The sequence below is a fragment of the Struthio camelus genome, chromosome W (genome assembly GCF_040807025.1).
Source record: "Struthio camelus isolate bStrCam1 chromosome W, bStrCam1.hap1, whole genome shotgun sequence".
Taxonomy (NCBI): Eukaryota; Metazoa; Chordata; class Aves; order Struthioniformes; family Struthionidae; genus Struthio; species Struthio camelus.
Window position 1 is genome coordinate 66,446,975 of NC_090981.1, and position 23,449 is coordinate 66,470,423.

Genomic DNA, 23,449 nt, shown 5'->3' on the forward strand with positions numbered 1-23,449 from the left:
TAAGGAGTCAAAGGCAAAGTGAGACGGCTAATTTATTATGAAAAATAACTTTGTGTTCTAGGAAAACTCAATAAAATTTTTTCCCAGGGCGATGTGACAGGAGCCTTCCTATGGTTTTTGTATATCAAAACCTAAAAGATTAGCGTGGGAACAGGAAAACTTGTAATTATTTGTTCAGGTAACAATTTGCCTTTTTCCCTGGATTGAGTAAGCACCTGATTTCCTTGTAAATGCTGTGGATAAGTTACTGGTGAGTAGCTTAAAGAGTTGCCTTCAGGACCTGCAGCGCACATTGGCTCTTTCAGTTTAGCAAGAGCGAGCACACATAATTATTAAGACTTTGATTTACGTTGCAATTAAAAAAGAATAAATATAACTTGCATTGTTACGAGATATATATATATATATGTATGTATATATATATATTTTTAAAGAGAATAGGATGGTTATTTTTTGCTATTAGTAAAGAGTTTCTTTCAGGTCAAGTGTTTGGGCTACACGCGTGCAAACGCTCAAGTGGAGCGGGCTCTGTACGCACCGGACCAGCTTTGCATCAGGAAACATGCAGCAGAACACAGCATCTTTGGAAAAGCTGTCATACCCTTCAGGAGCAGGCTGCAGCTCACTCCACTTTGGTTCAAGCCTAAAGATGTTCCACAACGATTCTGGAAAACCTCCACCACATTCCAGTACCATATCTAAAGGGCAATAAACCTCTTACTCGCCTCCACTTTACTTCAAAGCAGCGTAGTCAGTCAGCCCATCCCAACCCTCTCCCAGCAGCGTAGGGGATAATAATAGAGCAGGATTAAATAAAGGTGATATATTACAGCTTTTTCTTCTTAGGAATGTTTTAAAAGACCTTTCCCTGAAATTGAATATTTGGTATTTCACTAGCAGAAAACTGATGTAGAGCATGACCAGGCCATTTATTTATTTCCTCCATAAAAAAGTTAAAACATATTATGTTGGCTTTTGCAGAAATCTCAAGAAAAACAAAAAGAGAGCGAGAGAGAGAATTTATGCTAATGCAAAAAACCCTCCTGCTTTTCTTTAAAATTAAAAGTGGCCAGGTTAAACGCTCAAAAGCCTGATACCATCTTAAAGACTGAAAACATAGCCTCCTCCCCCATCCCAATGGTTGTATATGTTTTAAGATACATTTAATTACAAGTTCACATAAAGGACTGTGATGACAGTTAACTGCCATGTGTTTATCTAATTTGTAGCATGTTAACAATTGTTACTTTTTGTCCAATTTCTGGATTATTGTTCCTGTAGTTAGTAAATCCTGCAAAAGAACTCATACTTACACGGACTGATCTAGCACATGAAAGGTACCATGTACTCCTCTACCTCTCTTAGCGCATAAACCACAAAGAAAGGAGAAACGTAACAGAAATCGCTATTTACATGAAAGGGATTTCTCTTTCCAACTGCGTCTGTGAAAAACGTCATGACTTCATAGAATTCAACAAACATGCAAAACACACTCTCCCAAAGTTCTGCTCCTGTACGCTCCAAATTTTGACAGGTTTCTCACAAAAGTTAGTCCACAGAGGACAAGAATGCATCACTTTCCATAGTGATCAACAAAATTAAAATTCTCTGTTCTCCATTTCTTTAATACTTCTTTTCAGGCCAGGTGATTTGATGCTCTACTGCAGGGGATCAGTTTTCAGTGTCTTATTTTTCTACATGTGATGTTCCCCATGAGCAGCAAGTGAGGAACCAGCCCTAGAGGGGTATTTTTGGTTTTGAATTTCTGCCTATTCAATTATTCTGCTCAGTGAAACCTTTTTGTTCCTCACTTCATTGAAAGACTGTCTTTCAATCTTATTTGACTCATCCTGTTTAAAGGCTTTTACTTTCCTTCATCCCGTCATCCGGTCCCTTGACCACCCACACTCCCAATTAACAGCAGTTAGCTTGCTTGATAGCGTAGGTGGACATCCATTAATGATGGACATTAGCACAAGAACCACCCTCGGTGAGACACTCTGGTATGTTGTTATCTTGGAGATATTATCCCTTTGAACAAGTTGTAAGTTGGAGTGACTGCATTTTTATAAACTGGGCACAGCTGGAATAAGTGTGGCTCTGCACAGGTCAAACACAGTTACTTTTTCACTTCGGTATGTTCCAGGTCAGATGGATTTGAGCAGGAATTTGGCAGGTGAATGATTTTATACTGATTTATTCGCAGTCTGAACCACACTACCTTCTTCATATTCTGCTTTTTTAAATCACTAACTTGTGTTTTACCTGCAGTTCTCTCATTTTCCTCCGCTGGCCATCTTTTTAAGGATGGATTTCTCAAATTTCAAGTGACTGATACCTGAAGAGGTCTGTTATGCTATTTTTTCCAATATCTAGATAGTTCCTTTCAACATAAGTAGCTTTTTTTTTTTTTTTTTTTTTTTTAAAGACAGCATCATCCAACTGAAAGATTTCCAAAACCTCATTGGTTAGTCCTCACTGTAAAATATGAAAAGAAGCAGTCTGAAAAGTTTTAATGTTTCACAAATACCTCATGTAGGAAAAGTAACATTAAAAGATTTCAATTCCAATTAAGTATTTGGTACCAAGCAGCCTAAAAGGGGTTGAACAGATTTTCTCGTGTGTCCATTTCCTCTTCTCTATATATATGACTCTACGTTTAAAAAGAGAACCCCTAACACGTTTATAACATACGGTTACATACTTCTGGTTCTCGAGTGTTAACACCTTTCGATCTCGAAGCCTTGCTTTACGAATACTAAAATGTTGCTTTACCACATCGTTGAAATATACAGAAGTCAAAAAAAAATAAATCTTACTCTTTTCAGAAATGCTCCACTCCGCAGAGCTATTGCATTGAATTTTGGTGTTTGTCTGGAGGCTTGACAAACTCCAACCATACAGAACACGCAACTTTTCCTGAAAAGGCTTACGTGCTGGCTTACAAGGTAGTAATAAATAGCATTTACAGAGAGGCTTGGGAAGGCTCTTGATGGTGATATACTCTGTCTACAGCCGAGCCACACTTTAGGCTCTTCTAAAATCAATATATTGCATCAGGATTCCGACTCTCTCAAATGCAAGTCACCCAGATGCGTGGTATTAAATCAGTGCACAAAATTCGACTGTTTAATCGGGGGACAGGTCTCATTTTAAAACAAACTCTCACAACTTGCTTAGCTATAATCACCTTCTCTTTTAAGGACACTCCTGTAAGAAGTCTTATCCAAAACATTTCTTCTGAGTACAAAGACGCAAACAAATGCCAACTCAACCCTCTTCTGCAAATTAATGACACCTCCTATAACTATGCAACTATTAGAAAAGGAATATAAGAAAAAAACACCTTTGAGGTTAACATATAGCTTTCTTCAAATATGCAGAATGACCAAAATAATTGGCTTTTTACAAGACTTTAGTAGCAGCTTGTACTGTAGAGAGATGGCACGTTCTGATGTACTGATCTACCTACTCGTGTCAGAATTTTTTTCCAGCTCTTGAAATTTATTTCCACGTCTCATTAATTTAAAGAATGAAAGTTTCTGAATCAGATGATCCTAAAATGCTGCTGCAACACTTGAATATTCTGCAATAAACTGTAGATAGTAAACACGGTATTGTTCTCAAGTAACGAGGATTATTAGTGAAATAAGGTTTAGTGCAATGGAACACACAAGACAGGAGACGGAGACTTTTGTGGAACTCCTGTACGGTGAATGAAGAACACGTTCTTGGATTTGCAAACTACACTATGCTTGTCCAAAAATCCTTTGACCGCAAGCAAATTAGCAAAGAAACAACAACGCCAAGATCGACTGCAAAAACCATTAGTCCTTCATACTAATGTTCAAAAGTTTAAACAGCCTGAGCTCCACCAGCATCTTTGCCACAGAATTTTAGGATAGTTTGTTCTTTCTGTTTAAGGATAATTTATGCAGACTCAGGAAAGTTTCCAATTGATTTCAAGGCAAGAACTGATTAAGAATTCAGACAGAACTTCAGAATTTTGCTATTACTAAATAAAAAAGCTTGCTTTAGATTTGGCTTAGATTGGTTATTTCAGTCTATTCTGAAAATGCTATCTTTTGATGATATAAAAATAGGGGGATTAGGTAGGAGTAATATTCTCTAAACTAAAATATAATTCATCTGGAGGAGGAGATGACTAATATTTAGAAAATGTATTTATAGGCCTCTGGCTCAATAACGGAGTGGAGATAGACATACCCAAGAATAACCTGATCCTGCAGACGTCACTTCTGCTCAAAAGCCATCAACTCAGAGTAATCAGGAAGAAGGTAAGTTAGCACAGAAGAAGGCAACTTCCATATTGAACTCAACTTAAATTGCCCGAATCCATACACCTCATAAAAAACTATTACAAATATTAACATATACCATCTTCAGACAACAACATCCTAAAAAACCTTTTCTTTATAATCATATTTGAAGAAGCTTCTTAAAGTAGACAACAAAAGTATCTAAAAATTCATACACAAAAACACAGAACCTCTAAGTCAGACTCTTTACAGTGCATGGCTAAGGCAATCAAAAAACCCATACCTTTTCACGTATGAAAATGGAAGAGAACGTACACAAAAATAACCGCGAAGTGTTTTTGTTAAAAGTACATGGTTTCTAAGTTTTGAAGAAATGTTATGACAAAATAAACGAGCTTAGCTTTTCTTGCCAGTATTTGTCAAATATGGACATATGTCAATAAGGAGTCTTAATTTGATCTGGTAGAAGTTCCCCATTCTGCCAACGGGCTATTCAACTGCAGCATACACATTTGGCATGTTCAACACCACTACTGATAAGCAATATTTTTGCAGACTACCAGTTAAAAAATATTAAATACATCCCACTAACCTACTCACAGCTGACCAGTTTATTGGGAAGTTAGCTTAACTGTCTTTCTACATCATTAGTACAGTCATTGGATGACCCCAGGGAATACTTCCCATTTCTGAATATCTTAACATGCATTAGAAGGGAAACCTTTATGTTTGGTGGCAGAGTTCTGCATGAACACGTTTCTTTAGACAGTTAAAAACATAGGGTAGAGCTGCAGCATATCCACGTAAACGGAGAACATGTTACAGGACACCAAAACACTACAGCTCTTATTTACATTTGAATATTGTCCAGACTGATAGTGAATGAAATACTTGTTTGTTACGTGCTGCAAAGGCTAAGATCACCAACTCTCTGCGCGTATGTCGTCCTTCAAGAAAGTATGCCAGCATCAGATGACCCCGTAAGTTTGACCTTTCAGGCAAGGTTATGTGGAAAAAGATGGGTTAGTACCTTGAAAGGGACAGAACAGGATTTACATATGACAACGTAACGGTAGACAAATACCACGGGTAACAGATTTTAGTCCACGCTTGCTAGCATCACACATTTCCAGAACATTAATTTTGCTTTAGTTGTTTAGCAAAGTCATGACTAAATTGCATATATTGACAATAAGGCTTACTTCATTCTTTCGGATCTATGGTACTGTCATCTTTCATCCACTGCAATATAACTGCATGCTGAAAATTTATAGCTTTCAGATTTTATTCATCACGTTTAAAAGATGGCTAATATTCCACTTCACAGACCTTACTTCAACTACTCTTCAGCAGTCCCAAATTTACAAGATAAATATGCAGACCTTACTTACAAAAGATGATTTCTTTCTAGAGTAAATGAAAGGCGGGAACCACTCAACATCTACCCATGTATAGCAGGGAGATTAGTTTGGTTCTCTGTTGGAGAAACTGGGATGAAGGACTATTTATGAAGTACTTGCAGCTTTGAATATAATCAACTGTAATAACAAGATACAAAGTTACAAAAAAAGTCTTTTTTTGAAATCACTTTTGTAATACTGCTTTTTAATAACCCTCATAATGGCCGAATTAGAAGGACCCCAACTGAAGTCATTCATCCCACATAAAACAAACATTGCTTTTTCTTCTTAGCTTTGTTTTACAAGCTACATTATTTCCAGATGACGCTGGAGGGGCCTAAGAGTTTCAAGAATTAGATGCTTAAATAGACAGCTGCTTTCTATTTACCATATAAATCAAGGCTAAATCAAAGAAGAATCTAAATATTGGACTTCATTTAGCCCATTATGGAGCATAAACTGCAAAAGAAAAGGGAGGCAGAAGAAATACAGAAGTTGCATCGCACAGAACCCAAAGTGAATTATATTAATTAATACAAGAGAAAAATGCATTGACACTTCTGGAACTCCAGGCGTCCCGACAGCATTATCTCCGCCCAGCAGGTAAGTTTAACTAGTTTGGGAAGGAGCCAGGAAGAGAGAAGTCAGCCCTGATGAGGAACACTCGCAACGCCACCACCTTTCGCTACCGCAGGCTTCAACGCGTAGCTCACTGCATTCAAAGTCCTTAAAATTTCCCTTCAACTTAGCAATACATATTAATTTCAAGACCTCAATTAACACAGAAAGAGCAGATTTTGCACAGCAGTTTAAAGGATGGCTCTTCATATATTCAGAGGAGTACATTTCTATAAACTGTACAAAAAGTGTACCTGTGTTACATTACTTCCAGCACTGACAGAATTCCTCCACCGTTCAAGTGCTGTTTAAATGACAGTCCTACATATGAAATAATTGTAGATCTCAGCACTAAATGGAATTATATTTAAATTTCTTCCTGTTTAAGCTGTATTTGGAATGAAATCCACTTTTTATAGCCAATATTTAGAAAGTAAAACAAAAAAAGTTAAACAGAAATGAATTTTTACAGTTTTTCCTGTGTGGCTAGCCATCAGCTACCAACTATAATCAGCTAAGCTATTTTCTGTCCATACTATTTCATCAACCAACAAAAGTCTGCAGGTAAAATCCTCATGGACGTTAGTTAGCTAGCCTGAAAATAAAGACTTAGAAGTTCAGATCTCTCAGCAGACAGCAGCACCTCGGTGCTCAGAACTGTTGTGGATGGTGAATGAGTCTGAAAATACGCTCCAAGGAGTCTTCATTTAACTGGGTCCTCAAGTCCATCGCCACGAAAACAAGGTTCAACTCCTACTGCCATAAAATCTCCTTTCCGCGTGGCATTAAATTATGTTGAAATAAATTTGGAAGCTAAATCACAGCTATGTAGCCAAATATATATTGATGACCAAAGCAATAATGCTTGCCAAATTACTTGAATGTAAAACTGTTCCTACATTTGATTTTTATTTTCCTCAAATTTTACCTAAAATAAATCCTTATATCAGATCTGGGAGAGAATTCTGATTCCTTAGCATAAGCTTGCCAAAGTTCAAAATTTTCTTCCTCTCCTCCTCCCTTCCTCCTAAGAAACAGTTAGAGGAGACCTCATAGCCAGCTGTGGTCCACCACGTAATGAAGTGCTCAAAACACACACACAATGCTATGAAACCCTTACAGAGCAAGAGTTTGGGCATACTGCAAAACTCCAAAAACAGGTCTGATGCACTACTTTCCCAGGGAAGTCAGCGTGCCTCTGGTTACGCTGCTACATAGCTATGATTTAAAGAATGACATTAGGATGTAAGAAAATAAAATAAAAACATGATACATTTACTTCAATTTTTTTTTTATTTGGACTGAAAGAAGCACAATTCTCGATCATTTTAATTACAGGCTATCTTGCTAGTTAAAAACTTCAGTAAACGTGCTTTCATTGAATGCAAGAAAGCTATAAACAATCTAATTGAATTTTTCACGTTTCTTCAAGCCTGGAGATGCTTGCAGACGGGGACAACCTGACAGAAGTGTGCTGTTTCGAAACAGGTAATTGCTACCACGAAAACACTGCTTATTAAGAAACTTATTAAACGACTCGTAAGCAAAGTACCAGCATGGCATAGACTGAGAATTGGTCTAACCAAACAGCCCGCATCTGAGGACAGGTTTTATTTGATGACGCAGCTTTTTGGCAGCAACACCAGCGTAACGGGTTCCCCTCACCGCCCCTCTAGCTGTACCTTCCTGCGCCTGTATTGTGTCCCTGTCCCCATAAGGCCACTTCCCTTCACTGCCTTGTATTGACTACACTTTATTGGGGCTTAACCTTGCACCAGATCAGGGAACCAATCTAGCTTTACTAAGTAGAACCACACCAAGCCCATTACCTTTTCTTATTTTAATCCACCAGACCTCTGCCTCATATGATGTGCGCAACAGACAGGGCTCAATTACAGAATATACATGCTGATTTTTGCCGCCTGTTTCCTTCACGGCCCTATGAAGGCATGCAAACTATTTACCGCAATTATTTTTCAAAGTCTAGTACTCACAAATGAGCAGAAAGACATGCAAAGGAAGATGAGAACATAAGCAACACAGGACAATTTTATGTATGTTTTACTCCCATGTGACCTTGGGACCATATAAATTCACTTTTGGATTAGAGAACACATTAAGAAAAAGCCAGGTATAAGAGTGAATTAAAAATCAAGAGAACCGCATGCTTAAAACAGGTATTTAAGACTGGTCTGAACGAAACCTGCTAAGAGATTAGGCTACTCAATAATTCTTCTCCTCTCTAGACAAAAATCTGGAGTAGAGAAGGAAATCTTGGCATCATCCGTGGTGTTTTTTTTTTTTTTTTTTTTTTTTTTTTAAGTTCCATGCTGGAAGACAGTGGTGGAACAGAGAGATGGAAAAGAGGAAATCCCTTTTCAGTCAATAGTGGTTTCAAGACTTCAGACACTTAATTTATCTAAGTGCCTAGGATCTTCAGTCCTTAAGCTTCTTGGGGCATTCTTGCACCCATCTAACACACCCTTTCAGAAAACATACAATATAAACATGGGTTTTCAAAAGCAGACTATGCTTGTGATGCTCAACGCAAGTAAATGAAACCTTGCCTCAACTTTCATCAGCTGAGTGTTCCTCAGATTGAGTTGGCACCTGAGCAATTATGGAAAAAAGCCATGCATAAAAATACGCATTCTTCTTTCAAAACACAGGCAATAAAAACTTCAGTGATTTTATTCTTCTCTAAAGCAGTCTTTCCAACTGCTGTCATTCTCCTCCCCACCCTTCTGACCAACATCATAACAATAATAAAAAGGAAGAAAGTGAGTAAAGTATCTAACTATCGACCCAGCAGTGCTTTATGAACTGCAATTCTCAGCTGCCTCCATCTGTGAGGGGACGGATCTGTCCCCGTGCCCGTTCCCCACAGCACCATGGCTTCTTTCCTCGGCTGCAGTGTTGGTATCCAGTAAGCAAAGAAGTCCAAGACCTATTATAAAATAGTCTTCAAAGACTAAGTTTATATATGCATACAAATACATATTTATATACACAAGCATGCATGCACACACACGTGCAAATATATATGCACATGCATGTGTGCACAAATATACATATATGTGTACCTGAATATCTATGTGTGCATGATGCTGTTTTCTTTCCTCTGAACTTCGGGATGGTTACTTGGTTTTCCTAGGGGAGCAAATCTAAGGGTCTCTTCTCATAAAACCAGTATCCTCCCTCAGGCAGAAGGCCACATACAACTGCATTCTGCATTAGGAATAAAAATTAGCGTTAAAAATGTTGGCCCTATTATCTAGGCACCTGCAGGTGCCTGGGAGTTGACTAAGGCCCCACAATGCCTCAGTGATTCGTTTCAAAATACCCAGCCTTTAGCAGCAACGCCGGCGTACAGAGCTCCATCCCCTCGGCCCTTGCGGGTGGACACTCTGCTGCGACACTGTAGGTCGCACAGCATTATCTTACCGAAGACAGCCTACAAAATGGGGAGGTATTTTACATTTTATTCACTGATCTGGTTCACGTTGACAGCGCAAATCCACAGACATGGACCAGGACAGCCACGGTTGCTGCTGTGTAGCACTGGGAACTTCTGTTCTGACTGTTTTGCGACTCTCTGCAGAACGAGGTAAGGTCTGCCGGCCAGGCATTAAAAACCTCACCTACACCGAAGCAACATCGCTTTGGCATGGAAGCCGACTGAAACACCGTAACCTTCCAAGACAGACCAGAACGACGAGACCAAAGGAGAAACGTGAACATTTAGTGATGCCAATGCCTAAGTCAGGACCTGACATGACACTGGGGTTAATCACCGCTAAGAAATACAGCCCAAGAGCCTTACCAATCAAAGCAGTCAGAAACGTTTAATGCGTCCAAAATACGGCAGCCCTTACAAGCGTGCTGCTACATCCTCAGGTCATATTGACGGAGAACTGAACCCAAGGGGAAGGGCCGCTTGCCACGTCAAATCCTCTGCAAGGTATCTGAAGGCTACGGGCCACACGGTTGTTAATGCCTATGCCGGTGAAAGAGCTTTAAGAGAGCTTGGGTATCATCTCACAAGACAAATGTACATCTCCTTCTCCTCTTTAAATACAGACAAGCGTGAGGGGTTTTTCTGAAATGTCCGGGGTTCCAACACAGCTGATAAACTAAAAGTCACATAGCAACCTCTCAGAGACAAATCAGAGGCCCTAAAATCACAGGCGTTGTAAGGAACTTGCTAAGAATTAAGATATGATATAGAAGATAGCAAGGATATATAGGAAAAAGCTGCAAGTGATTTATTTGCTCTATAAACCAGACTGTCTCTGAATAGCAAAACATCTCTAGTTTCTGTGTTGCGTGCCAGCAGTAGTAACCGAGAGATGCAGGTTAAGAAATAAGCTTAGTTGAATTAAATTAAAGTTATTAAACTATTATATAAAAGTAATTTTTTTTTTGGAACTTCTATACTTAACACTAGAGTAATATAATATGTAAAGTCTCAGACAGGTGTGTCCTGGAACATGTATTAACTCTCAGAATAAAAGAGGTTTTACAATTTTATCCTCAAAAATTCAGAGCAACCGAAAAAAAACAAGATAACTTTTTTACACAATATGACAGTTCAAATGAGTATAAACCAAAGATACTTAAGGAGTATGAAAGTGCTATTTAAGTCCTTGAAGTCTCCTTCTTGTAATGAAGCTAGAGATTTTTCCAGCAACAATGCAATTAAATCACCAAATCATGGACTGTGTGTGGGTAGTGGCTGAGCAAACTGGTAAGAGCTCTGTGTATATACAAATGTTCAGAATATGCCAATTTGATCCACAACAGCAGTACTGTCCCAAAGGTTCACTGGGAATTGTTTTCAATCATTTTTTGGATACTGTGGATGCCAAAGTCCTGTTCTTAAAAATAATGTTTTTAACAGCATGGTATATATATCTTGAAATGCAAATGTCTTGAAAATTGCAAGCTGACAGCGTACAGTACGTTTCTTAGCTATGAATAGTTGCGGGTTTGCCATTTGTAAGTGTAATTTTTTTTTTTAAACAGAGTTTCAGACATGATGTCATTCATAGATGTTCCTGTATTTTGGTGTTGGTGGTTGCTTAGTTGTCACACTTTTGATAAATCTTTGCAGATTTAGGGATGTATTACTTCTATTTTGAAGCACCTACTAGAACATTAAGCTCAATACTCACATAATCAGGAAGTGGAGAGTCATTTGAACTGAGGGAACCTCTTAAGGACTGCGTGGCTTGCTCCAAAACTTTGTTGTGTTTTCTGGATAACAAAGAAAACAAACTGGAAAAAAAAAAGGGGGGGAAACATTCAAATATATTCACAGTTATTCTCTCAGATAGACAATTCAGTCAGAAGAAGTACTTCATCATACACACAAACTTGAGTAAAGACATTTTTAAAAATACAATGCAATGCACAACCATTACATAGGGTTTTTTTGTTTTTTTGTTTTTTTTTGTTTTTTACACATCTGGGATAAACAACAGCAGTATGTGAATTATAGAAATATTCTATACAGTAAGTGATAAGAACATCATATTTTCATAGTTAAGTTATTAAAAGTCAAACTATAACAGAATTAGTGTTATACATGCATTTTTAATTCATAACCAATAGGTATTCATTAAAATGCAATTTTTAAGTTCAGCATCTCATGCAATATACTTATTTTCCCTCCTTATCCTTAGTATTTTTTTCAGCGACTTAAGTGTTCTGTATAGAAAGAATTCAAGTATTAGACAGAATGTTTGGATATTCAGGGGCTGAATTTACGCTTTTTACTATAACATGTACTTCTCAAATTTATTTTAGCTCAAGTCAATGAAGTATCATGTTAGTTTTACAATCTGTGAAGTCAGAGGTCCACACACATAATAGAGAAAGTATTTTTTCATGCATTTTGAAAAGAGCATGTCAGTGTCTTTTTCTAAATTGCATTAATTTGATGAAATTAGCAATCCTGAATCATTAAAAAATCCTACTGTGATTCTTTTGTGCCAGTCATACAAATAATAGCATCGCCAGATGTTACACAGCTCGTACGCAGGCTGTCACTGCAGACTTCACAAGATAGTACTGAATATCCAAACCCAAAGACGTGCGCTGCTTCACAAATACAACCCAGGACAGATCCCTCTAGCAATAATCTTATGATCTAAAGCGAATTTGGGAGAGATGATAGTCGTGTTTGGAAAACAACAAGGCTGCACAGAGCCTGTAACATTCCCAGCACAGGAAGAGTGGCTGAAATAACGGGACTTGATATACGGATTTGTAGGAGGACAGACAGCAGCACGGGGTGGAATTAAGAAAGTCGCTCCTTGCATGGTGACACTCATAGAGGATGGGATATTTTGATACAAACGAAGAATATAACTTGAGTGCAAAGGCACAGGAAAGACCTGAAGTAAATAGTAGCAGTGGATACAGGACTACTGCTAGTGCTTAGTAGCTTCCAACGCCCAGACGTTTCCATAAAGCTGCTGTATAAGCGAATCACGGATTTCTATCAGCAGACACCACACAGAGATAGAGACTGACACAGATGAAACTAAGTGATACATTTAGAAAGGGGAAGGGTGCAAGGAGGACATTCAAATATTACAGAGAGGTACAGTAGAAGAAGCTAAGTAAATTGCAGAGAGCAATTTTCATGGAATCACATTAAATCTGAAATGTGTTTTCCCCAAAATTGTCTATCCAGAGCATGGATCTGTGAAGTTTCTAGATGTTCGTTCCTGTGACTCCTTCTGAGACTTTGGACCGAGTGGATCCTACCTAGCTGGCTGAGTAGTTTGGGTTGGTTTGTACCCTAATTTATATGCTTGATTACAAAACTCTTTTTCATGTGTTCAGAAATCCAGATGATAATATGTGCAAGAAATACTCCCTCCAACCTTGGCATAGGTTGTTGCTTTAAGACTTTCTGCATTTAAAAATATTCTTTTGGCTTCTTTTTGGAGCCAGACTTTCCTAGGATAACTGGAAGGGTCCTCAGAGGGCAAGAAGGCTGTCTGGACAACTCCAACACAATCCACTAATGCTTAAGTGTGTCACTCTCTGGATTTGCTTATGCATGATGCTTGGACAAGGAGCAGTGGCTGACTCCTTGTTCACCAGATTCAGTTAGAACAGATTGATGCCCATTTAGTACCTAAAAAAATAAGTGCCAGCATTGCGTTATAGATGGCCTATATTTCTTGGAACTGGGACAAATTCAGGCCTTGGAGGAACGTGCTTGGAAAGCTTTTCTGCCTAAAGAAATGTTGCTCAGAATTTGAGGAAGTCGCCTTTATTTTTCACTTCCTTTAAATGTAACATTGCCATCAAATCCTTTGCGGCACGTAGGAGTAGGTTCCTCAGAATAGCAGGGATTTGTCCCCTTATTGTTAATCAAGAGTCTCAGGAAAAGGCAACAGCTTTTCCAGCAGGCTTCTGGGGGAGTCACAAGGAATTAGTTACGTTTCTTAAGAATTAGTTACGTTTCTTAAGACCAAATCTTACCTCTCAAGAGCCAATTCAAGAAATTCTATCATTCTCCAGCACCTCTTCAGTTGGCTCTCTCTTAGAGCAGATTAACAGCTTACGTTTGAGGATAACCTTTGCCGCACTGAAGACATCCAATTAACCTGCACAAGAGCCCACCAAGCTATGCTGCACCATCCTCAACTTTCAGCCAGAGAATTTGATGAGTGAATAACTTGTACAAGATCGTTCGGCTAAACCGGGGGCAGCAACTTGGCTGCTAGTGTCCCAGCCTCATGGGCATGCTGTCACCGAGGTGAGGATCATCTCGATTGGGCTGAAATGGCCCGAATGTCAGACAAGACTCCAAAATGATTATTTCCTGCGATGGTTATAAGGGCTGAGAAATATTCTGGGTTTTCAGGATGACATAGAATGCCTGACAATGTTATGAACACCTTTTTTTTTTAAGAGAGTGAGCAAGACCAGAGGAAATCTGCTTTTTCCCCCAGCATTGGGAATCTTCTTTTCCCCTTTATGCTATAAGACAGAACCATGCACAGCCCTGACGTTACACAATTCCTGGGAACAAATGTCAACCTCACCCTAATTTGCAGCTATTAATCAAGAAAAAAAAAAAAAGAAAAAGAAAAAAGAGAGAACATTCTCTGTTAAAAGGGAAAGAAGCAACAAAGAAATAAGATATATTAATAGACTTTCCATCCTTTTCCTTCCCATAATCGGCTATTGTATTCACAGAGAGAAATTTCTGTTCAAATCAGAATTTGGATTTGAAAACTGGTCATTCACCTGAAATAGCAGTGCTACTTTTAGAAGCACTGGTATTTCTGAAGACTCGCAGTTCAGAGATGCTGCCATCAGCACCATCTAGTGCTGTGGAAACAGAATAATCAACTAGCACTGACCTAGAGACACCTATGGCGGGGCAGGAGGAACAGGTTACACGTAGCATCAGCCTGCTCCAGAAGATAGAGTTTATTTCACGAGGAGCAAGAAGTCTGGAAAAAGGACTTTGAACAAGTAGGTTTTTTTCCAAAATACATGAAGTGCTTTGGCTATGAAGGAAATTTAAATAAAAAACCCAAAAGGATCGAGGATAGGATTTTGAAATATTCATTTATCCGCTACATGTAAAGGGGAAAATGCACATGCATTAGTATTCCTGCATGGAACTGGGATATCAGAGAGCAAATTATTTTCTCTAGCAAAAATGGAGAGAACTGGGAAAAAGGAGGAGAAAGGAAAAGGAGGGAAGAACATTTCTTCTTCATATCTCCTTTTTGCTTCCTTAGAATAACTTGTAAGTGTAATGTAACTAAGCTAGAGCACTTGAATAAGGGATAAGCAAGTCCTTCGTGGTTGATTTCCATTTCTGAAGTGGCAAGGAGGAGGCAAGTCCTACTATATGTTGTCGTTGGCAGCGGGGCTTCCCCTTGCAAAGTTTTGCTTTCGTGCCACAGTTCATCCACTTTGCACCTGTGCTAAAACACTTGTTTGTGAGACCAATATTCAGGTTAAAAAAAGGCAGTCCCCGAGATCAGTCGAACTGGCACAGCAGTATGAGGACAGCAACACGTAGCCACAAACTTTTCACATGCAGAATGAAAATTATCATTTGATTACACCCAGAAAGCAAGAGAAGAGCTGACTGCAAACTCAAAGAGTGCCACAGAAACACTAAAAGCGAACAGCAAAAAATGAAGGCCAAATACCAAGACTAACTCCTGAACTTGCAGCTCCTTAAGGAAATGGAGCTGTCTCCCAAAGGAAATGTTACAAACTTCACCAAATAATTCACTCCTTATTGTGCCCTCTAGCTCTGAAATAGAGCCTTGTGAAATATCAGTTTCACTTGTAAAGTATCAGAACAGATTTAGTTACAATCCTCAAAGGGCACTTCATGATATTTAGTTCATATAGGTCTTTCATCATCAACAAATATTGTCTGCTAAAGGAGATACTTGATTTTGCAGCAGTCACATCTCCACTTTCTGCCAGGGATAAATATTTACACACATATATGTGTATGTACACATATATGTATATGTACATATACAGACACACACAGATATGTGTATATGTATAGGTGTGTATGTGTGTGTATAAATATACATACATACATATATATATATACACACACACACACACCCCGGGTAAGATCGGATATGCATGTGTGCATACAGAGAGAGAGACTGTAATACATAATAGAAGTTGCACTTCTATTTTTACCCCACTACAACTGGGCTGAAAAGACCAAATTGAAAACTACATATCTTAGGCAGTCACAGAGGGCAGGCTGACAATAACATGGGGTTTTCTACTGCTATACTTCTCCTGTTTTTAAGGTTTTTTCTACTGACAGCCATCAATAGATGGGCAGGCTAAGGAGCTACATGACGCTTTGATCTTACCCATTATGGACATTCTATAATAATAATAAATTATGTTCAGAACAATTAAAATGTATTAGTACATCAATCCAGCTCTCAGTCACAGAAGTACTTCTGGATCAACGTCTAGCAAGCAAAATAATAGTTTGGAATAATAGCTTGATGGAATGACAGCTGGCATCTATTACAGATCATCAAATCACACTATGGATGCACTGAACCAACAAGACTCAAGTCAGAATGATAAACTCAAGGTCTCCTATTTCTGACTTTTAGGAATTACGAAAGTTATGGTTTCTTAACTCCCCCAATACAGAAGACACTTTTTTTTTTTTTTAATTTAAAAAAAGGCTGAACCTTGATCAATAAAGAATGATTACAGACTAAATAGTAATGGTTGCTCAAGTGCAAGTGATTTGATTGCACGGTATGTGCACACAAAATAAAATTCGAATGAGGAATATACAAACTTAATACTTTCAAAAAGCCAATCCCACCAAGCTGGGTGAGGGGAGAGGGGTGAAAAATGTCAATAATGGGAAGTCATTTAACCACTTTCTTCTCGATCCACCAAAAATCACAACCGGGAAAAAAACTACGCTATTCTGCAAAAAGTCTAGTTTACAGCAGAGATTAAAACAGCTTGTAAGGCCTCCCTCTCACATACAAGAAACGAATGCATAAAACGAAACTTTTATCTGTAAAGAAAAAACAGAGGAGGGAATTAAAATTAGAAGATAAAAGTAAATACAAAATTTAGAAAATTGGAAGTTGCCAGAAACTGACAAGGGGGGGGAGGGGGAAAAACATGAAAAAAATTGTGGCCAAATGTAAAGATACAATGGGAAGGAAAGGCACTGTTGTACCTTATTTTAAGAAAGTAAATAGGATGACCCAAGATAATTACATGCCAGTTAGTCTGAAGCGATCCTGAGCGTACCAATGGAACACATATCCCGAGACCCATTCAAAGCAGGACACCCTTGGCATAGAAAAACAGACCTTGTCAAGCTCACTCAAACTTTTTAATGAGACTACAAAGAAAATTAGGCAAGGAGGTATCACTGTCGTAATAGTTTTCCATATGTCATTTATATGAGACTGTTCCACAAGGAATTTTTTATTAAGACACTGGAATGATAAAAAGCAACATGACTAAATGGACTGAAAAGGGGCCATCTGACTAGTTTGAAAAATCTACCTGTAACCACAGACTTTTCAAATCAGTCTTTCTAGCAGGGTCCGACAGGAACATATTTGTGGCCCTTCTAAAGGGCAATAGCTATTTAACTAAAGCTACTGAAATTCCTTCAGTGACATAGAAATGACATGTAAGATGATATACATGTATTAACAGAATTAACAGAGATGTATTAACAGAAGGATTGAGCGAGAGGCGGCTATTACTGGTTTTGCTCTGTTGCGCTTGTCCCTGGCATCCTACGTGCAGATTTCAAAATCACAGTTTGAAAATGAAGAGTTCAGAGAAGGGCGAAGATTTTGATTTTTAAACCAGAAAACACATCTCAACGAAAGGTTCAAGAAACTCAATTACTTAGCATATCTCGGAAAAGATGAAAGGGTGATTTGACCTCAATGCAAAATTATGTACATGGGGAAAAGAAATTTGTTAACAGAGGATCCTTCAAACAATCAGGAGAAAAAAGAACAAATTTTAGTGAAACAGAAACTAACCTACTGGTTGCACTGGCACAGTTATCTGCTGGACAGGTGGTTGAAACCAGGCTTGAGGCACAATTAATTCCTTACCCTGATAAATTTGGAGCTCACCTTGAGCGCTCAAAAAGCCTGCTCGTCCACCTGGGACCCCAGTCCCTGCGCTCCGCCCGTCTCCATCAACTTCCTCCCTCGAAGCTGTGTCACGTTACCAATGGCAGAACAGAAAAGCTGGACTGAGACTCTTCCTAAAGTGCATCCAGGTTATATGCCAAAAGATAACTTGGAATTACAGAGAACCTACCCTCAGGCTGAGTTCAGACATGGGAAATGAGAGAGACACTAGGTCTTGGGGACAACCCCTTGCCTTCATGCTGCTCCAGGAGTCATCTAGCTCAGGTAAGAACAGATATGTCTATTCACAGTACAATATGGCTTTAACAGGGAAGGCAGTTAACTGCTGGAATAACTTGGCAAGGGTTGTGACAGTGATGGAAATTGTTAGAGATTGGATGTTTTCCTAAAAGCAACGTTCTAGCTCAACCACAGAAATTTCAGCCTGGAAGAAGGAATCGATTGAGGAAAGTCCCTATGGTCCAGGTTATGTCAGAGATCATATGAACTCCAACAGAAAGACCTCCAGCATAAGATCATATGATTAAAGCGCTCTCTTCTGCATATAAAAATACATGCATTTAGAGAATGTTCTACACATACTGCATCAAAAGAGATGGCAGGAATATTGCAGCATAACTTGCACAAATCTTTACTTTTTTTTTTGGTAATATATAATCTGAAGAAAGATGCAGACAACAGATCCTCCTAGGAGAGAGCTCAGTTCACAGCATTTGCGGATTTAGTGGCATTAAGAAAATCACTATCATTAGTATCGGTAAAACTGGAAAGGCATCTTCAAAATGAAACGCTTTCATTAGCAGGCTGGCATATCAGCACAGTTACAAGGGAGGCAAGGAGAGAGAAACATCTGTCACTTGTGCCGTCTTTTGTAATTAAGACAGCAAAGATTAAATAAAATATTAAATTTCATAAACCTTTATGAAAATTTGGGGAGGTTTAGCTGTCTGTTCAGATAGACGGGAAGTGATACTTGTCTGGAAATGGAGTAGTAGAGACAGGAAGATTTATGTCAGAGATTGCACAATTGACGAGGGGGAGGGGGGGGGGTCACAACACTCCAAATGTCACAGAATCACAGAACGGTTGAGGTTGGCAGGGACCTCTGGAGATCATCTAGTCCAGCCCTCCTGCTCAAGCAGGGTCATCTAGAGCACATTTCCCAGGATCACATCCCTTTGCTCAGAAATGTCAGATCTCTCCCTAAAACAAAACCAGGGAAAGGCTGAAAGCCACATCACGACAAAGGATTATTTCAAATGCAAAATTTTAAATATCCTGGAAAGAAGTAATCTGGAAGAGCTGAAGACTGAAGAGAGGCTGCAATGCAGGAAAAAAAAGATACAACAATCTTTAAGACGAAAAATCAAAAGGGATCAATCATTAGGCTGGGAGGGAAGGGAGGAAGAAGAGGGACAGAGGAGAAGCATCAAAGATTGTGGAGATCGTCTAGACACATAAAGCACAGGCAGGAAAAAAAAATACTAAAATAAACTTGGATGGGACACTAGCATTGGTAGTAATTGCAGAGAAGCGTGGGAGAGAGAGACCTGGGAGGGCAGAAGAGAATCCCGGTACTCTCTCTAGGTATGAAGTTAAGCTTAGACTGAGGCTAAGAAGCAAAGAAAGAGATGGAAAACTGAAGGAAAGGGACACTTTCAGAGGGTGGAAGATAAACTGAGTGGATGGAGCTATATGTCAGAGAAAAGGAATACGGATTGAATCTCTCCTAATTCCAACTCACTGGTGAGCTTCTCAAGGAGAAGAACTTTCAGTTATCTGAATATTTAAAAATATTCTACATGCTCTGAATACAAGATTATTGGAGAACTAAAGCCCTGGTCAAGGTAATCTATGGGAATCTTGAAGATTCAAACGATCTCAATCTTTTCCTCTTGCTCTCCTAGTGCGGAAGTGCACTGTAGCAAACTGAACAGCAGATAAATGCAAACACTGCCTGTCGATGGAAAATCAGTTCCAAGGATCCAAAATTTGATGATGAACGTTCTCAGAACATTTCAGCCATACTCTGGGTTGTTCCTGCTCTCCACACTCATACATATGCCAAAATGTTTTATTGTTCTAAATTTTAAAGAATTAGATGTAAGCCACAAACACTGAAATCCCACGTTATACAAGTGTTCCTTAAACAATAGGATTTTACAACTCACACATGAACACTGTGATTGCATTAGAAGACAAGCCCTTTATAGAGACAAGATCTGAAAATATCCTAAGTTCAAAAGCTGAGGTCTTAAAGTTTAAACTATACCTTAATTCCTCTATATTTTAGCAACACTTCTTGGTTTTGACCTATTGCTTAAGTTATTACAGCAAAAAAGTGTGCAATAAGGGAGGAGAACTCTACCTCCCTCCTAGCACAGACACTTCACTTCCTAGCACAGCACAGAGGATGTAGAGGGAACCACTTATACGCTTTAATGATAATTTTTGCATGCTCTCTTTAGAAAGTTGGCCACGCCGGAGAGGTCGCATCAGAACAAATGTGCGGCGCTGCTTCATACAAAATACAATAAATAAAGTCCTGCATGCCAGGAGTGGTGCCAAGCAAGCACAACGCAGTGCAGCCAGTTTACCAGGCTTTCTAAGGACAATACAAAAGCAATCCATAAGCACTTACGGAGTGAGGCCCTGGGGAAAAAAAAATCCATTTAGGACAAACAGCAGAGAAAAAACACCAAGTCCCCAAAAGCCCAGTCCATTGAAGAGCTCTTGGGACATTTTGCCTTTTTTTTTAATGCAAGCTGTAACGTCACATAAATGGAAATAATGCAAGAGAGAAGCCACCTCGAACCCTAAGCGCTCTGCCACACAGGCTCACCCCACGGAGAGATGCTGATAGAGGAAACGGGCTCAGAACTAGGAGAAGCATTTGAAAGAAGAGGGAGGCACTGCTCTTCCTTGCCTGAACCCAATGCCACTGCCTGGGAGACATTCGGGCTCCCACGTAAGAGGGGTGAACCAATTAAGATATCAAACTGCTAAGCAGAGAATAAGAACACACTTTGTATCTCTCTTTCTAATCTCATGAAGAGAAGACATTAATTTCTGCTGAATAAATCTTTGCTACATTTACCATTAGGTCCATCCAGTTTGTGGAGATAACATGTAACCAACAAACGTAGGGTGTGCAATCTCCACAAAGGTAATGTATGCAAATAAAATGGTTTGTACAAGCATCCCTGATGGACTTATTCATCAAGAAGTACTTAAAGGACAGGGAATGAAAAAGGTTTCTCCCAGGTGGTGAAGGGTCTGGTTTTGGCAGGTTCTTTTCCAGTCAGTGATCAGGCATATTTTTCTGCTATTTCTTCTGCAGTGCCTCCTCAAAAATGTAAGTTGTGTCCCCTTGGAAACAGCTAGCAGTTAAGCTAGCTATTAAGACACACAACCTATTATTGGGCAAACCCCAAAGCATCAAAAAAGACTTTAACATAATCCTGGGCAAACAAACAATTTCTATCCCATCTTCCTGTTGAACAACAGACATTAAAGACCGTTCTTTCAATTCTACAGGCCTAAACTTGGTTGTAATACACTGAAACACAGGAAATTCCACTTGAACACACGAAAACGCTTCTTTACTGTGAGGGTGGTTAGACACTGGGACAGGTTGCCCAGGGAGGTTGTGGAGATGAATCCACATCCATCTCCTTGGAGACGTTCAAAATCTGACCGGACATGGTCCTGAGCAACACGCTCTAGGTGACCTTGCTTGATCTCCAGAGGTGCCTTCTGACCCCCAGCTATTCTGTGATTCAAGGTATCTTCACTTCATTGCAAAAATTCATCATTTATTTTAAAGAGTATTCTTTTATCAGATTACATGTGAACTGAGATGAATAACCGATGCGCTCTGAAAGACATTCTATAGTACAGCCCACCACCAAAGAGACTGCTGTTAATAATTAGAAAAATACATGTTCGCCACACGCCCGTGGTATAAAGTCTACAAGCAAATTCAGAAGTGACTTAGAAAAATTAACGAAAGCTTTGCGTTAGCAAACAGGATTTCCTGTTAAAATGGAATCAAGAAGACAAAGAGACTAGAAAAAATATGGAAGCAAGGAATCTGATCTGGTGGGGCAAAAGTAAATATTTACAAAAGTTAGTCTAGAGTTTAATCTGCAGAGAGTGGGAAATGTATTCTTCAAGTGAAGGCATAAATTGTTATGTAGCTCATGGACAGCTTCCAATGAAAGTTCGACAACTGATGCTCCTATCACTAGAGAAGTAAAAGCAACAACAAAAAAAAAGTAAAAACTTTCCCCTGTATATCGCTACAGATAATTTCATTCCTCTTTTGTCGGGCATGCCAAATAATATCCTTGTAATTCTCCTTAGAGAACAGAATCAGGCAAGGATGAGGAACACTACGTAGAACCAACGTCTTCACAGCTCAAAGTCACACTACAGTGTAAACTCAATAACCAGAGTGCAAACTGCTACAGAGGAAAATCCCCCATGCAAATCCCATAGAAGCTGCAGATCCTGGCAAAGCACTTAGCCAAGCGCCATTTATCTGCCGTATTTTTCTGTATTTTTGCAAGCAGCAAACTAAATTCAGAAAGGTCTAAAGCTATGGGGAAAAACGTATGCAGTCCAGTATAAACAGAACGCATGTTTTTAAAACTCAGGAAGGGTCAGGCTAATTATAAGGTTCATTTTGCGCTAAATAGCCATGAATCTGCCTTAGGAGTCTCAAGGCATGGAGGCAATTCCTTTCAACATTCCCTGTGTTTGCCCTGTTAACATTTTATATGAAAACTGTATGGGCAACGGGTCCACAGTATTTCCAGCTCATCCATTTGCAGTTAATTCCACAGAGCAAAAGTTTCATAGCTGCTGAGAGAAGACATTTGCCTTGAATTAGGACAAAACTCTGTGGGTGAGAAGCAGAGGAAATTGCTGGAGAAAGCAGTCCGAGCACAACTCCCACCCAGAAAAACAACGACGGACTCTGAACACCGGAACAACAACAAGAAAATTAAAAAGGCATCGCTGCCACGCAACCGAAGGACCGACTCCTTGCCCTTGGAGCAGTTCCTGCTTAACGCTGGCTTGTTTAAAAGCAGTGTGCACGTGTACATATCTACCTGTAGGCATTTGGGTCGTTGCTACATTTATAACGAAAACCGCTGCGCTACACTGCTAGCGTTCCTCTCGGGCACTGAGCCGAGACTTAAATAATACACGTCTTCAACTGGCTTTCCACCACTGCGAGTCCTCTGCATCTGCATCGCTCATCACCTGTGCCCTTTCCTTACAACCACCACCTTTTGTACCGTTTCAGCTTTTCAGTGCCCCTACACTGTTAAAATGAATCGTTTACCATGTCGTCCTTGGGATGCTGCAAATAACGTCATGGCTTTGACCTTGTTTTGTAAAACTGAGTTTCTATATTAAAGCAATAGAGCAAGAATTAAGTTGCTAGGCGTATACATTA

At 39.2% G+C, this 23,449-nt stretch overlaps 1 protein-coding gene across 5 annotated transcripts in view; it reads right to left on the reverse strand.

The window, feature by feature from the left end:
- LOC104138494 (dymeclin) overlaps positions 1-23,449 on the reverse strand; it is a 231,246-nt gene that overhangs the window by 55,640 nt on the left and 152,157 nt on the right. For all 5 annotated transcript variants that reach the window (XM_068924734.1, XM_068924731.1, XM_068924732.1 and 2 more), the window contains one exon: positions 11,473-11,575. In XM_068924734.1, coding sequence (XP_068780835.1) covers positions 11,473-11,575 — 103 coding nt within the window. The remainder of the gene's footprint in view (positions 1-11,472; positions 11,576-23,449) is intronic.